The sequence below is a fragment of the Hemiscyllium ocellatum genome, chromosome 3 (genome assembly GCF_020745735.1).
Source record: "Hemiscyllium ocellatum isolate sHemOce1 chromosome 3, sHemOce1.pat.X.cur, whole genome shotgun sequence".
In the NCBI taxonomy this organism is placed as follows: Eukaryota; Metazoa; Chordata; class Chondrichthyes; order Orectolobiformes; family Hemiscylliidae; genus Hemiscyllium; species Hemiscyllium ocellatum.
The window spans coordinates 74054667-74069754 of record NC_083403.1 but is presented as its reverse complement, the minus strand read 5'-3'; the positions used below and the strand labels follow the sequence as shown (position 1 = coordinate 74069754).

The following is a 15088-nucleotide window of genomic DNA, read 5'->3' as shown; positions in this document are numbered from 1 at the left end:
ACAAGAAAGTGAAGCAACTGAGAAGTCAACCTAATTTTACCCTTTTAAATTTCCATTCAATCCACCAGGGTTGTATTTTCCTTATTTTTCCCATCCCATAATACCTCGCAAGTTGTGTCTTGGCCTGTCTCTGTACGAATATGCATGTTTAGGACTAAACGGTAATTTACTTTAAATCTGGATGGTATCTTAGTTCAGAATTAGTTTTGCCACTTGCTTGAAGGCTAAGTTTGTTTTGAATAATGGGTTATTTTGATTTTGTTGAGTAAAATAAAGTCTCATTTTAGATAAGAGTAAAAAATAAAACCAAACTGAACATTTTGATTAAGTAAAACATTTATACTTTTGATATGGCTTGTGGAGTAGTGCACACCTCCCATTAGAGTTAGTTACAATGGACTTAAAACTAAAATAGTTTGAACATGGGAAAAAAAAAGCAATTAGAAATACAACTCTAACTAGCAAAGAAAGAAAGCAAAAGATTGTTGAAATTGGAAATGAAGGAGAGGGGAACTGGAGATTAAAAATCTTGAACTTGAGAAAGAAAAGAGCAATGACAAACTGGAACTAGAATTTCTAATAGAGAAAGAATAGAGAGAAGGGCATTATCGGACTATAAAACAACAGTTAAAGAAAAGAGGTTCAAGTGAAGATGATAGTTATGATGAGGGGGGGTGAAAACACCATAACCTTAAGTACAGTAAGGATATGTTTAAATTTGGACAGGCCTTACCAACATTTGAGGGAAGTAAATGTGGCAACTTTTTTTTTTAAGTTGAGCTGAAAAAGTAGTAAAACACCTGAGGTGGTCAGAAAAACTAAACACTGCCCATTCAGAAACAGTTGGTGGGTGGAGTACATGAAACTTATGTGTCACTATTGGAAGTGGTTTTGATGGATTAGGACAAGTAAGAAAGGCTATTCTGATAGGTATGTAAATGTTCCTGCAGTGTACAGGCAAAGGGCTTAAAACTTAAATAAAATGCTTTGGCCAAATTATACTGAATTTGAAAGAGTAAAGCAAAGCAATTTTGACGACTGGATATGAGCACAAGGAGTAAGTGCCGTAGATAGGCCTTTCTTACTCACCTACCAAACAACATCTTGGGAACTGTGATACTTTCCAAGCCTCATCAGGGTAAAAAAGTTAAAGTGATTGCAAAATACTGAACTTGAATATAAAACAGTTGAATTTACAGCATATTAATTACAAACAAGTGCAAGAATAGATGAGAGAGAAAGCAGCTTACTCTCTAGACAATGATTAAAATATAATATCGTGGATATCTTTAGGATTGGGACAAAGGCTTGGCTTTTCTCTGGTTGTGAAGAAATGTTGTCAGGCCAATCAGCCACAGCTCTCCAGCACTTTTGAACAGACGTGTGCAATGTTTGTCTGGTATTTTAGTCAGTGTTTGAGGTCTTGTCAGGTATCAAGTGGCAGACCACTGTGAAGGCAACAGGAGCTGGAGTGAGAGAGAGCCAGTTGGGGTAGGCAACCTTTTGTGGAGATAAAATCTTGGTAGGGCCCTCTAATAACGCCATTGAATCTGTTATGGAGGAACCCATTCCTTTTCACCACCAGCCCATGAGTGTAGACCTTTCTTGTTGCTGGTTAATTCCTGGCAGCAGTGGGATGTTGTCATGAAGCAGATGTTGATTGTCCTCTTAAGGACCTATATCTGTTTGCATCTAGTACCATCACTGCTCCTGGTACAACCACTACTGCAGGCAGGCAGCAGGTAAGCCAGTCTCTGAATTTACTGAGTTCCTGCCTTCAAACCTGCCAGAAAATCCAGCCCATTAAATTGATGTGTATACGATTCATCTCTGAACAACTTCGGTTTGTTTTCTAGCCTTTTCTGTCCCCGTCACTCTTGCTTGCTTACTGAAACTCTGTCTTCTATTTGAAGTTTTGCTACTCACTGTTCCAGATGTGGAATCATCTTCTCATTCTCTTGCCAAGCTGGTGTGAACATTTCCCGGTGTGCCAGCAAACTTCCCTGCAATTATATTGGTTCTTGCCATGCTTCATGGAATAGTATGAAAAGGTAATGTCCCATGAACCTAAATTTCTTCCTCCTGCACAGTTCAGCTGCCACACATTTGCCCTGTTTTCCTATTTCTGTCCTCACTGATACATGACGCCACGAATATCTGGCAAAGACTATATTTGAGTTCTTGAGTTTTAATTTGATTTCCTAGTTCTGTAAAATCTGTGTGTGGGATCTTACTCCTCATTCTCCATCTGTAATCGAACCACAGCCTCTGGTTTTGTACCCTAGCCACTCAGTGCTCTGCAACCACTCAGGGATATCATTGGCTATGGCACAAAGGAAGCACAACATAGCATCCTGAAATCAGAATTGCAACCATAGAAACGCCTGTCTGTTCCAGAACATCAAATACCCTATCACAATCCCTCTTTTGTCCTCCTCATTATCCTGCTCTGCCACTGAGCCAGTGGGGCAGAGGTTGGACTATGGCTGGAGTTCAAACCTCTGCAGCTGATAACACTTCCAGCACGTGGTTGTTTAGGACCTGAGACACTTCCAAGAATTCCCATGGCAAGCAGAATATGTACTTATCATGTCTGAGATGGCCTGCCCTCGCTTCCTATGTGCCTCGTAAGTCACCCAAACCTGGGACTGAGTCTTTGCTGGGCCAGAGGATTTGCAGGAAGATGGAAGGTCACATTTCAGGGTCATGGGAGCTTTTCAGCACAATTTTTAAAAAAATGCTGTGCAGCATTAAAGTATCTGCTTTCCATCTGATCATCTTGTTACCTGTCAGACCACAGAGACTGCCTGGCTAGACTGGTGCCAACTTAGGGATAAAGTGAGGACCGCAGATGCTGGAGATCAGAGCTGAAAATGTGTTGCTGGAAAAGCGCAGCAGGTCAGGCAGCATCCAAGGAGCAGGAGAAGGGCTCATGTCCGAAACGTCGATTCTCCTGCTCCTTGGATGCTGCCTGACCTGCTGCGCTTTTGCAGCAACACATTTTCAGCACCAACTTAGGGATATGCAACTTATCTTATCTAAATGGAATAGAAGTAAAACTTAGACTTAAAGACTTAAGATTTAAAATTAATAACCTTCATTTTTAAAATGCAGCTTTCCTTCCTTTCGGTTCCGCCTCGCCTCCTTCTCTGCACCGATTCTCATGTCACTCTTCAATGTTTTGAATTAGTGTCAGCTCCCACCTCTTCTGCACTCATCCAGCTGTGCTGCCAGGCTTGAATCACTGACTTTACTCTTACCCAGTAGCTGCCCCTTCTGATCTCAGGATTCCTCCGCTGTCATTACTTACATTTCATGATGCTATCATTCAGGTCTCTCTCCTCCTTGTCCCGAGGCTTCAATATTGCTGTACTTTACATATCACTCAGTCGCCTCTCCTTTCAGTGTCAGGCCTCTTCTCTTGCTGTGTTTCATATTTTACTTCATTATTGTTTAACTCTCTCTCTTCCTGGGATGGCTCAGTGTTAAGTTTTGCATTCTGAAACTTTCATGGGGATGTTTTATTCTGTTAAATACACTGTATAAATCCAAGGTTTTGGTACTGTAAAATCAACTTTCAAATTCAGCATGTAATACAGAAATTTTAAAAAAAGCAAAAAAGAATTTGCGTACAGATTGTTCTCCAATAATGCCGTAGTTATGTTCCAGCAAAACCTTGCTTAATAAAAACGTCGCACAATAGAAATAATAGGGCTATGGGAAAAGTGAGGTTAGGGGCAGACCCACAAAAAATATCATTTATGATTGCTCAAAGATTACCCAAAAATCTACACAAAGTATAGCACAGCCTGGATGAAGGTTAAAATCATATTTATTAATGAAACAAAAATAAATTTAACACAGTACATCTAAAAAATGTTAAGAAAGCTACTCTTTGTCCAGTACCTCTCACAGAAAGCTGCTCTGTCGGAGATGACACAGAGACTTCAGTGCAGACACTGGTACATGCACAGAACAAAGTGTGCAAACTGATCCTGGCTGGAATCACACTATTGCCAAAGGAGGTAAGCACTCTCCAAAATACCATTCCCTAATTCTTCAGTGACATTATAGCCAAATCGCAGTGCTGAAACGTACATTATCCCAGAACTACCTGTACTTCATGAGCTAACCACAGAACTTGCCTTCTGAGAGATTAACTTCATTGCTGAGTTTCTCTTTTTGAGTCTGCAACATGTTTAAATTGGCTTCTTTTCTTTTCAGTTCTAAGTGTAGGCCATCAACTTGAGAACGCATCTCCTGAATAATTACACACAAATTGATAAAAGGGCTTGATCAGTCGTGATCAATAAAATATTTCAGTTATTTTCCCCAATACTTGAATCGAGTCTTTAATACAAAGAAAGTAACAATTTATGTTTGTCAGAGCCTACGGAATTTCATGGCTCAACTATTTTTGAAGTGTAGTCATAATTGTAATGTGATGTAGCAAAAAGTGACAGCAATTTGTTAACAGCAAAATTCCACAAACACCAAAGAGAAAATGATTAGTTAATCTGCTTATCAAGGCCTTGTCTGAGGAATAGGTCTTGATAGGTCACCCTCTGCAGTGCACTATTTTACTCCCATTTAAAGCATCTGTTCCTCAGATACATTGCTAAAAATACAATCGTCTAAATTCTTGTTATGTGGATAGAAAGCCATTCAGCAAATAGTTATTTTCAGGAAAATAAGTGGCATAGGGTCAAAGTTGAAACATGGCAACCATCAGCAAAACAATCCTACTTGGGATTGGGTAATGGAGGCCAAAAGTTCAGTTTGGATCCACAAACAGAGGCACATTTGTCATTCAGCAAGGGTTGCTGATAGATTGGGGTAAAAAATGAGGTCTGCAGATGCTGGAGATCACAGTTGAAAATGTGTTGCTGGTTAAAGCACAGCAGGTCAGGCAGCATCCAAGGAACAGGAAATTTGACGTTTCGGGCATAAGCCCTTCATCAGGAATGAGCTCCCCTTTGTTGAGGTTTGAGTACTCAGCAACTCTTAGTGTTGAGAGTTTGTTATCATCAACATTGCTCCCAGGAAACATGACTGGCTTCAACAGAGATGATTTTTTTGGAGCTGAATTCCAACTTTTCCAGCTTACCTCCAGAAGAACGGCAGGTTTTAATCCCCAATATTTTGATAAAGGAGATTTACTGGGACATCATGTCTATCACCCTCCCTGCCAAGTAGTACAGAGTAGACAAGCAGGAGGCTGGAAGAACACAGCCAGCTAGGCAGCATCAGGAGGTGGGGAAGTCAACAAAGGTATAACTCTTCAGGAATGGAGGTGGGTAGGGGATGTAGAAATATATATAGCTTACCGGTAAACTTTCGAGTGGGCGTGTCCTCAGCGTTCGGAGGTCACGTGGTCCTCTGATGCACGCGCAGAGGATGGTCACGTGATGCTCCGAGACGCGGGCGCGGTCACGTGGTCTCCCTGTTTCTCGTTCCGGAAGAGTGCCGGGAGGTCACGTGATCGGCCGTTTCGCGCCCCGGAAGTATGCGAGTCTGCCGGTTCGCGCCCGAATTGAGGCCACGTGGTGTTCCTTTGTCTCAGAAAAGGGAAGGTCACATGGGAGCGGACATCTGGGAATGCGAGGAGGCGGGGAATGGAGTCAGAGCAACGGCCAATTAGAAGACAATTTCACTTGATTGATGGTACGATGTTTTGTATGGTATAAAAGACTGGGTCAGGGACAGATATACATCTTTTTGTCTTTGTGAACTGACTTACTTAGTAGTTTGTCAGGGATAGAAAGGTTTAGACCCAGAGCTCTATATACTTTATCCACTTACTGATAGAATAAAACTAAAAGTGTAAGATTAAATAAAGTAATAAGAAAAGATATTTAAAGAGCACGCAGGACTTGGCTCACACATAAAAGAAAATAAGTTTGTAGATTGAGCCTAAAGTCCTTCAGATGGTGAGCCTGACGTGATCCAGACTGAGCGATGTAAACGCGAGAAAAATAGAAACAACGGACACTGACGTCTGGTGACGACAATAAGCGGCGACGCAAAAAAAAGGTGAGCAGACACCTGTTTATATCGAAGTTCTGCGATTGGAGATACTAAATTGATTGTTGTCACTAGACTGCAAGTGTCCCAGTAATGATAAGTGGATAAAGTATTGATTGAATACGTACGGGTTTAAAGTCCCATGGGGTTAGAGTCCCCATAAAAGCACCAAGGTACGAATGTGTGAGAAGGATTGGTTGAATACATACGGGTTTAAAGTCCCATGGGGTTAGAGTCCTCATAAAAGCACCGAGGTACGTAAGTGTGAGAAGGTTTAAAGTCCTTTGAGCAGGATCTCATAAAAGCACCGCTCACGAATTTTGGTTGATGATTGATGTGTTGTAAGTTTTAAAATTATATTGGGGAATGTACGGAGGGTGGTAGGAAAGCCAGTGATGTCTCTGAGACAAAGATGGTGGTGTCTCAGTGAGAAAGAGTAGGCAGTAGAAACCTAAAGGTGATAACAAAACTGCTGATAACTGACTGTAACGGCCAGTTGCTCGGGTGTATTTTAAACAGATTGATTGATTCGCAACCGGATTTGTTTTAATTGGGTTGGGTGCTTGGCTAAATTAAATATAAACTGATTGGTTATTGGACAGGAGGATTTTAAAAAAAAACAGGAATACATAAAATGATAGGGAATTTGTTAAAGAGTGTGAAGAAAACGGAGGATATTCTTCTGATTTAGTGTTGTCTGTAAAACAGCAGTGGGGTAAAGTTAGAAGTCAGTTAATTAGTGGGCTTGCAAAGAACAAACAAAAAACAGTGATGCAGAAATATGGGAAGATTTATAAAAGCAGGACAAAGTCCCTAAAGATGAGGAGAGGAAGAAATTGTCACTGTTTTTGGGAAAAGCAGAAGAGTCGGTTAGATTAGAAGCAGAAGAGCATGTGAAGGGAAAGAAAGGGTCAATACTGGTTGGAAGAAAGTGGACAAAAGAAGCCGAAGAGAAAGAAGAGAGGAGGAATCAAGGAGTAGCACAGATAGTGAAGACGAGGAGTCCCGCCCAGGGGACGGTCCAAACACGTACCCTGTCACTTTAAAAGGCTCACTTACCATGCATACTGAACAGGGCTCCTCAGGGGTACAGCCTCCGTTTGACAACAGTTATGATTTGTGACGGAGGGAGATATTGCGGCTGCCCATAAAATATCAGCACCAACTGCCTCTAGTTTATAAAGGCTCTTTTATGGGGGATGTGTATCAGCCCTTTACCTATATGGATATGAATTGTATTTTGGATAAAATGTCCCCACCCATGGAGGGAGGTGGACCCTGGATGACTAAATTTTGCCGATACACACTAGGCTTCAAGTTGGCCATGGGCGATTGGAAAGCATTATTGGGCACACAATTGAGTATGTGGGAGGTACAGCAGATTGAAGTATCTGCGGGGACCACCTTGGTACCTGACTCGGACCCGTTTGCACAGCATGCCAACTGTGTGGGAAGGGCAACGAAGGATAGATTCCCGATTTCACCGGGAGCGATGCACTCACTCACCTTCACAATGAAGGAGGGCGAGGAGATGCTTGCCTTTTTGGCTAGATGTAAAGGCACGTGGACAGATACTGCGGGGAGCCATCCAGGGTCAGGTCAGCTACAGACCACGTTATTTAGGAATGCCATTATGGCAGGGATGCCTAAGGAAGTAAAAGAGGCAATGGAGAGTAATCCTGATATCCCAGGGTGTTCTACAGAACAGTGGGAAAAACATTTGATGCATCATATGAAGCGATATAGGACAAAACAGGATGAAGATAAACAGAGCAATGAGTCAGCACAAGTGCAGTTGCTGAAGTTACAGCTTGATGAGGCTAGACGGAAGGCTAATGAGACAAAGAAGGCCTCCCAAAAGACGACTAATCAGATGGCGCAGCAGCCGTTGCCACAAAATAACCAGCAGAGTCTAGACCCGGCACCTGATTCGACGCCATATTACCCCCTTTATGGGGGCAGACCAATAGCTGTTCCAGGAGGAATGCATGGTAGAGGAAGGGGTCGTGGAGGAGTCAGAGGTTAGCCAACGGACACTTGTTTTGAATGTGGCCAACCTGGGCATTGGAGAAGAAAATTGTCCCCTGCTGTGGGGTCCCCAGGGATTGATCCGAGGACAGTATGTCCCCTTAAATCAGCCTCCCTAATCTGCCTTTGACATCGCCACTGATCACATCAGTGGCCGGACAGACCTTTTATCACCAATATATTTCATCACCTGCATGCCCTGTGAATTTGATGGGACGTGACTTGCTGGTGAGATGCAGGGTCTCGGTTCTGTGCGAACCAGACAAACTCGTAGTGACCTTTCCAAATGGCTATTCTGTTAATTGTTCGATGGCAATGGTTCACTCTGGACCCCAAATGATATTATCACCAGACACATCACCAATGGCAGAAGGGCAGTGGGCAGATATATACTGGGGACTCCTTGAACCTGAGAAAGGGCAGAATAACGGCATACAGTCTTTATATAACCAAGGACGACCCTGGGTTCAGATGCTGCATCCCTATGCTCCTCCTGCAGATCCCCTTCATGTGACCCTATATTACGACAGATGACATTCGATCAACACCTGGAAGGTGTGGTGGGTGTTGTGGAACTAACTCTGGAACAGTTGGAATGGTATGAGATATCTGAAGAAGCAATACCGCATTTCACATTGGCAGTGCATGCTGAATATCAGGCCAAAGATCTGGGACTTATGTCCAAACACTTGATAGAGCTTACTGATTGGGTTTGCACTCAGTTACCCAGTTTGCAATATTCATCCTCAGTTGAAGGTTATAGACTTGTGCGCAGAACAACTGACAAGGTGTTGCTGGAACATAGGCAGATTGAAAGGTTTCATGGCAGGGAAAAGACAGACCATCCACAGGCCACAGCGATGCTTGATACACTACCGGGTGCCTTGTGGTCAGCAGGTTCGACGGACGTTGGTTACTGCGAACACGTCACACCAATCACATTCAATTTCATAGACCACACTCCAATTTGGCAGAGACAATACCCACACAACCCAGAGGCTGAAGCCGGCATCGCCAACACAATTGAAGGATTGGTAGCAGCAGGGGTGCTAGAACCCTCTCAGTCAGCCTGGAACACTCCTATCTTACCTGTAGAGAAGCAGAATAAAGGCCAATAGAGGATGGTGCATGATCTTAGACGGATCAATAGTGTCGTTTCTACTCCAACAGTTCCAGTCCCAAACCCCTACACTGCGATGTCTGTGCTGACCCCTGACCATAAGTGGTTCTCGTACATTGATCTGGCCAACGCATTCTTTTGTTTGCCCCTAGCTGATTATTTCAGGGACATTTTTCGTTCACCTATAAAGGCCAACACCTTCGTTATACAAGGGTCCCTCAAGGGTTCATTTTGTCACCTGGGGTGTTTAATAAGGTGCTGAAACAGCAGCTGAAGGATCTGATGCTCCCAGAAGGGGTGGTATTGATCCAATATGTGGATGACATTCTTTTGGCGGCACCCAACCATGTTTTTTGTTTGGCAGCTACAAAGTCGTTGTTGTTACTCTTGTAGAACGTCGGTTTCAAAGTTTCACGGGCTAAATTACAATGCTGCAGACGAACAGTGTCTTTTTGGGCAGAGTTATTTCCAGTAAGGGAACAGATGTGTCTCCATCCCTTAGATCCTCTATTCTGCATCATGTCAAACCAGTCACTGTAAAAGACATGCTCTCATTTCTTGGGTTGGCAGGATACAGAAGACAATTTGTTCCCTCATATGGGGAACTTACTTTCCCTCTAAGGGGCATTGTAAATGAGCAAGGCATAAGAAATTTGTTGGCCCATTTGCAGTGGACCACGGAGGCAGACGAACGTTTTATATCTCTTAAACAGACCCTAACGCGGGCTGCTGATTCAGTGGTCCCGGATTACAAAGAGCCATTTTTCCTCGATATTTCTGAAAAAGCACACACAATAAATGGTGTTCTTTTTCAGAAAAAGGGGGAGGCAGGCAGGTGCTGATGTATGTAAGTGTTACCCTTGACCCAATAGAGGACAGATACCCGCCATGTACAAGACATGTAGCAGGGGTAGCAAGAATTCTCCAAAAAGGTAGCACATATAGTCATGGGCCATTCACTAACAGTACTGACGACACATAGTATAGTGGCCTATGTGAACTCAACAGCCTTTACAATGACGCCACTGTGGCAGATCAGGTTAGAGAAAATTCTGAGTGAACCACATTATAATTCTTACACATGAAGGAATTAACATGGCTGATAAGATGGGAGAAGGAGAGCCACATGTGTGTGAGGAAAGGGCACAGAGAGACGCCAACATTAGGCCAGATTTACAGGCAATTCCATTAGTAGACCCAGAAGAAGTGCTGTTCACAGATGTTTGCTGTTACAGACATCCAATTGAAGGACTTAAAGCAGCCTAGGCAGTGGTGCGACAGATAAGTGAAGGATTTGAAGAAGTGTTGATAGGAAAAGTGACAGGCAAAGAATCAGCCCAATTGGCTGAACTACAGGCAATGAGTGAAAATTATATCAGAGAATGTAAAACGTGTTCAGAATATAATGTAAAAGCAACAGTGAAACCACAAGAGGGAAAATTTCCTCCCCCAAGAATGCCTGGTCAGGAAATAGTGATTGACTACACTGACATGGTAGAGAGAGTAAACGGATGCAGGTACCTTCTGGTACCAGTGGATGCATACACTGGTTGGCCAGAAGTGATACCTGTGAAAAAGGAAGATGCAAAGACAGTGATCAAATTTTTGATAAACCAATATATTCCAACGTATGGCGTTCCAAAGAAAGTCAGGTCAGATAATGGCACACATTTTAAGAATAAAGACCTGCAAGAAGTAGAAGCAGCTTTAGGACTGAAACATGCGTTTGGAATGGTGTACCATCCTCAGTCACAGGGAAAAGTGGAGAGAATGAACCAGTCCATAAAGGGGAAAATAGGAAAATTGTGTGCACAAATGAAGTTAAGCTGGGTAGATGCCCTACCTTTAGCCTTAATGCCCATTAGAAGCTCAGTAAACTCTATTACAGGGTTTACCCCGTATGAGCTAACCACAGCGCAGCAGTTCCCGGGACCAGGAGCTGGAATACAGATGGTAGAGGAGGAGCCTCTATAAGGTACAAACCTTATTATGACCAACTAACAGCTTTGGTCTCAGCTTTTTCTAAACAGGTTGGATCGGAAAAGGGGGACCTACAAAGCCAGGCACCATCCACCACAGAGTGGGTCCTGCTGAAGGTGATCAAACGGAAGTGGTCGGAGCCACGGTGGACAGGACTTTACAAGGTGGTGGAAAGGACATCTCATGCGGTTCGACTACAAGGGAAAGGAGACACTTGGTACCATTGGAGCCAGTGTGCGGCCATAGAACCGCCAACAAGAACTCTAGAACAAATAAGAACAGAAAAAGAGTAGAAGGGTCTTAAACTTTTGATTGTTGTATAACGAATATTATGTTTATTTTAGTAATTAGCCCACATTATTCTAGGCCGTTAAGCTTGGCAGTTTTCACTATTTTATGTATAAGTGTTATGATACTATTAATAAGGGGATCAACCACGAGGGACAAACACACACACACAAGGTAGAGAGTCCCAGGAATAAGAGATCAATAGGACAAGAGAAGGACAAATGTTTAAGGGAGGCAGGGAGCCGGGTACACATCAGACATGATAAAAAGCGTGATACAATATACCAGTTTGATTTATGCCAAGTAATTGACTGTGGCCAAGATACAGGGAGTTGGACGGAGTATGATGTATATCTTTGCATCTACGCCATTTACTATGACCCATGCCCTTCGTGGGAGGATGTATTAACATGGACTGGGGGACAATGGACCTAAAAAGTTGTCACCCTTGGATAATAGATGGGAAGTTCGAGACCATGTGAGCTTGACAAAGGGACAACTCGATCATTCCTCAGAGCTAAAAAATCCACTCTTGTTAACCCTGACAAGATTCAACACTAACCCTAGTCCCAAAGAGGTACAGTTTTACCGTGGAATTGATGACAGAAGCTTTTATTTTGTAATAGGGGTTCCCCACAGCGTACCTGATGAATATAAGTTGGTAGACCAGGTAACAACAGGATTTGAGAATCTCCCAATTATTAGTGCTTTATTCCCAGTTACGCAGAATAAAAACGTTGATCGAATTAATTATGTACTCAGGCTAGCCAATCGAACTAGGGACGCCGTGGCGGGACTCTCTGAACAACTGGCAGGAACCTCATTGATGACAGTACAAAATAGAATGGCCTTAGATATGTTGTTGGCAGAAAAGGGGGGAGTGTGCTCTATGTTTGGAGATCAATGTTGTTCGTTCATCCCCAACAATACAGCACCTGATGGCTCGGTAACCAGAGCCCTGGAAGGATTAAGAACCTTGTCTGAAGAAATGCATGAACATTCAGGTATTGACAACCCTGTAGGAGGCATTTTCGATTCCTGGGTAGGGAAATGGAAAGGATTAATTGTCTGTGTTTATGTCCCTCGTTGGTATGACCATTGTGTTCATGTTGTGTGGATGTTGTTGTATCCCCTGTATCAGATTTTTGTTGAACAGGGTAATTATTACAGCAATTGAAGGGAAGGCTCCACCGCCCTACCAGATGTTACAGATGGAGACGGAAACCATGGCTCTGGCAAGAGGGGAAGGTTATGCGTCGGAGAGTGAATGTGATGCATAAAACTGGTTTGTTGGTCTCATTTTCATGAGACCAAAAGGGGGAGTTGTAGAAATATATATAGCTTACCGGTAAACTTTCGAGTGGGCGTGTCCTCGGCGTTCGGAGGTTACGTGGTCCTCTAATACGCGCGCAGAGGATGATCACGTGATGCTCCGAGACGCGGGCGCGGTCACGTGGTCTCCCTGTTTCTCGTTCCGGAAGAGGTGTCGGGAGGTTACGTGATCGGCCGTTTCGCGCCCCGGAAGTATGCGAGTCTGCCGGTTCGCGCCCGAACGGAGGCCACGTGGTGTTCCTTTGTCTCAGAAAAGGGAAAGTCACGTGGGATCGCACATCCGGGAATGTGAGGCGGCGGGGAATGGAGTCAGAGCAACGGCCAATTAGAAGACAATTTCGCTTGATTGAGGGTATGATGTTTTGTATGGTATAAAAGACTGGGTCAGGGACAGATATACGTCTTTTTGTCTTTGTGAACTGACTTACTTAGTAGTTTGTCAGGGATAGAAAGGTTTAGACCCAGAGCTCTATATACTTTATCCACTTACTGATAGAATAAAACTAAAAGTGTAAGATTAAATATCTTTTCTTATTGCTTTATTTAAAGAGCACGCAGGACTTGGCTCACACATAAAAGAAAATAAGTTTGTAGATTGAGCCTAAAGTCCTTCAGGGAGCAGCAGATAAGGGAGATGGAGAGGGGGGTGGTTTGGGTTGGGAAAGGGGCTGAATGGTGAGGTAGTGATAGGTGAACAAAGGTGATAAGTACAACTTGACTGGTCCATGGAAGGAATGTTTCCAGGTGGTAGTTGGAAGGAAAGCTCAGTAGCTGGAATGGAAGGGAGATGGCAGGGCTGAAAAGGGAGTCAGGAAATGGGTGGGAAGGTTGTTTGAAATTAGAGAACTCAAATGTTGAATTCTCTGGGTTGTAGGCTGCCCAGGGAAGATGAAGTGTTGTTTCTCCAATTTGCGGTCTGATTCACTGTGGCAATGGAGGAGGCTGAGGATGGACATGTCGAAAAGGTTATGGGAAGGGGAATTAAAATGGGCAGTGACTGGGAGGTCAGTCTGGCCCACCACAAGATATCAGAACAGAATTAAAGCCATTCAGCTAATCAAGTCTGCTCTGCAGTTCAATCATGACTGATCAATTCTGTTTTTCAACCCTGTTCTTCCTACCTTCTTTCCATAATCCTTGATTCCCTTACTGATCATGATCCTATTTATTGTTGTCTTAAAGACACTCAATGACTTGGCCTCCACAGCCTTCTGCAGCAATGGGCTCCACAGGTTTATCACCCTCTAGCTGAAGAAATTCGTCCTCATCTCAGTACATCTCTACTTTTGTATTCTTGTCCTCTCAAAATACATGCTAACATCGTGTTTGCTATGCCATCTGAACCTGCATGTTAACTGCAAGAGATTCCTGAAGTAGGACTCAAGTCCCTTTGCATTTTAGATTTCCGGAGCCTTTCCCCATTTCACAAATAGACTACATCTCTATCCTTCAAACCAAAGTGCAAAACAGCACATTTTCCCACATTGTATTCCATCTGCCACTTTTGTCCAAGATAAACTCTAGTACACGCTGCGCTGCACAGATCAACTTACTAAGCTACTTATTAGGCAGATTGATTATTGGAGTGGGGGATGGCAGGTGTGGTCCTGTCATGCTTCTATTAATAAGTCAACTTTCCCTCTGCACACACTCCTCATATCACCATATTGAAATTTAGGTTATGCAGCAGCAATTAAAATGATTTGCTAAAAAAAAAATTACCTGTAGCTTTTGTAACATTCTCTTTGCTTCCAATTCTACCTTTGGTTGGAGGGTGGTAGATTTTTTTGTTTGAGTGCGAGTGTGTTTTGGTTAAGATATTAAATACAAAACAAGTAGATAATGAGTAATATTATGGCACCACTTTGAGATTGGGTTCCTTTTACTAAATATCTACCTTAGTTTGTTCCAAATTTCTAAATATCAGTTAAATATTCTCAGTCACTTATACTTAGTAAAGAGAAAGGCAACACTTTCAACTTACAAAAGAATATTGTCAAACCGTGGCTATAATATTGCCAAAATTGTGATATTTTGCAGTTCTGTACTTCCTCAGAGACTAGTGCTATTTGGCCCTCCCTCACTTTCTAACAAAGCTTCATTAGCTTTCCCCAAATTCAAAGCTGAAAGCCTGATGAAAAGTTTTGGAAATCTGACTATAAACAGTTTTAATCACTGACATTGGCAATGCCTGGCATGTTTGTATGATCAAGGTGCCCTTCTGGCATTAGGACTGGCTGAGCCACGCTGCCTTTCATTGCATTGAATGGACTGTTACATTGCTTCAATGGATCGTATTTGATATATGGCCTGACG

The 15088-nt window shown here is 43.0% G+C and overlaps 1 protein-coding gene across 1 annotated transcript in view; it reads right to left on the bottom strand.

The window, feature by feature from the left end:
* The window catches only part of LOC132805936 (ERC protein 2-like), a 53137-nt gene extending 38570 nt beyond the window's left edge, over positions 1-14567 (bottom strand). Inside the window, exons 1-2 of the mRNA XM_060821202.1 lie at positions 14495-14567; positions 4146-4260 (exon numbers count right to left, since the gene is read on the bottom strand). Of these exons, the coding sequence (XP_060677185.1) occupies positions 4146-4260; positions 14495-14512 (133 nt within the window). The 5' untranslated portion in view covers positions 14513-14567. The remainder of the gene's footprint in view (positions 1-4145; positions 4261-14494) is intronic.
* Between the last annotated feature and the right edge of the window lie 521 nt (positions 14568-15088).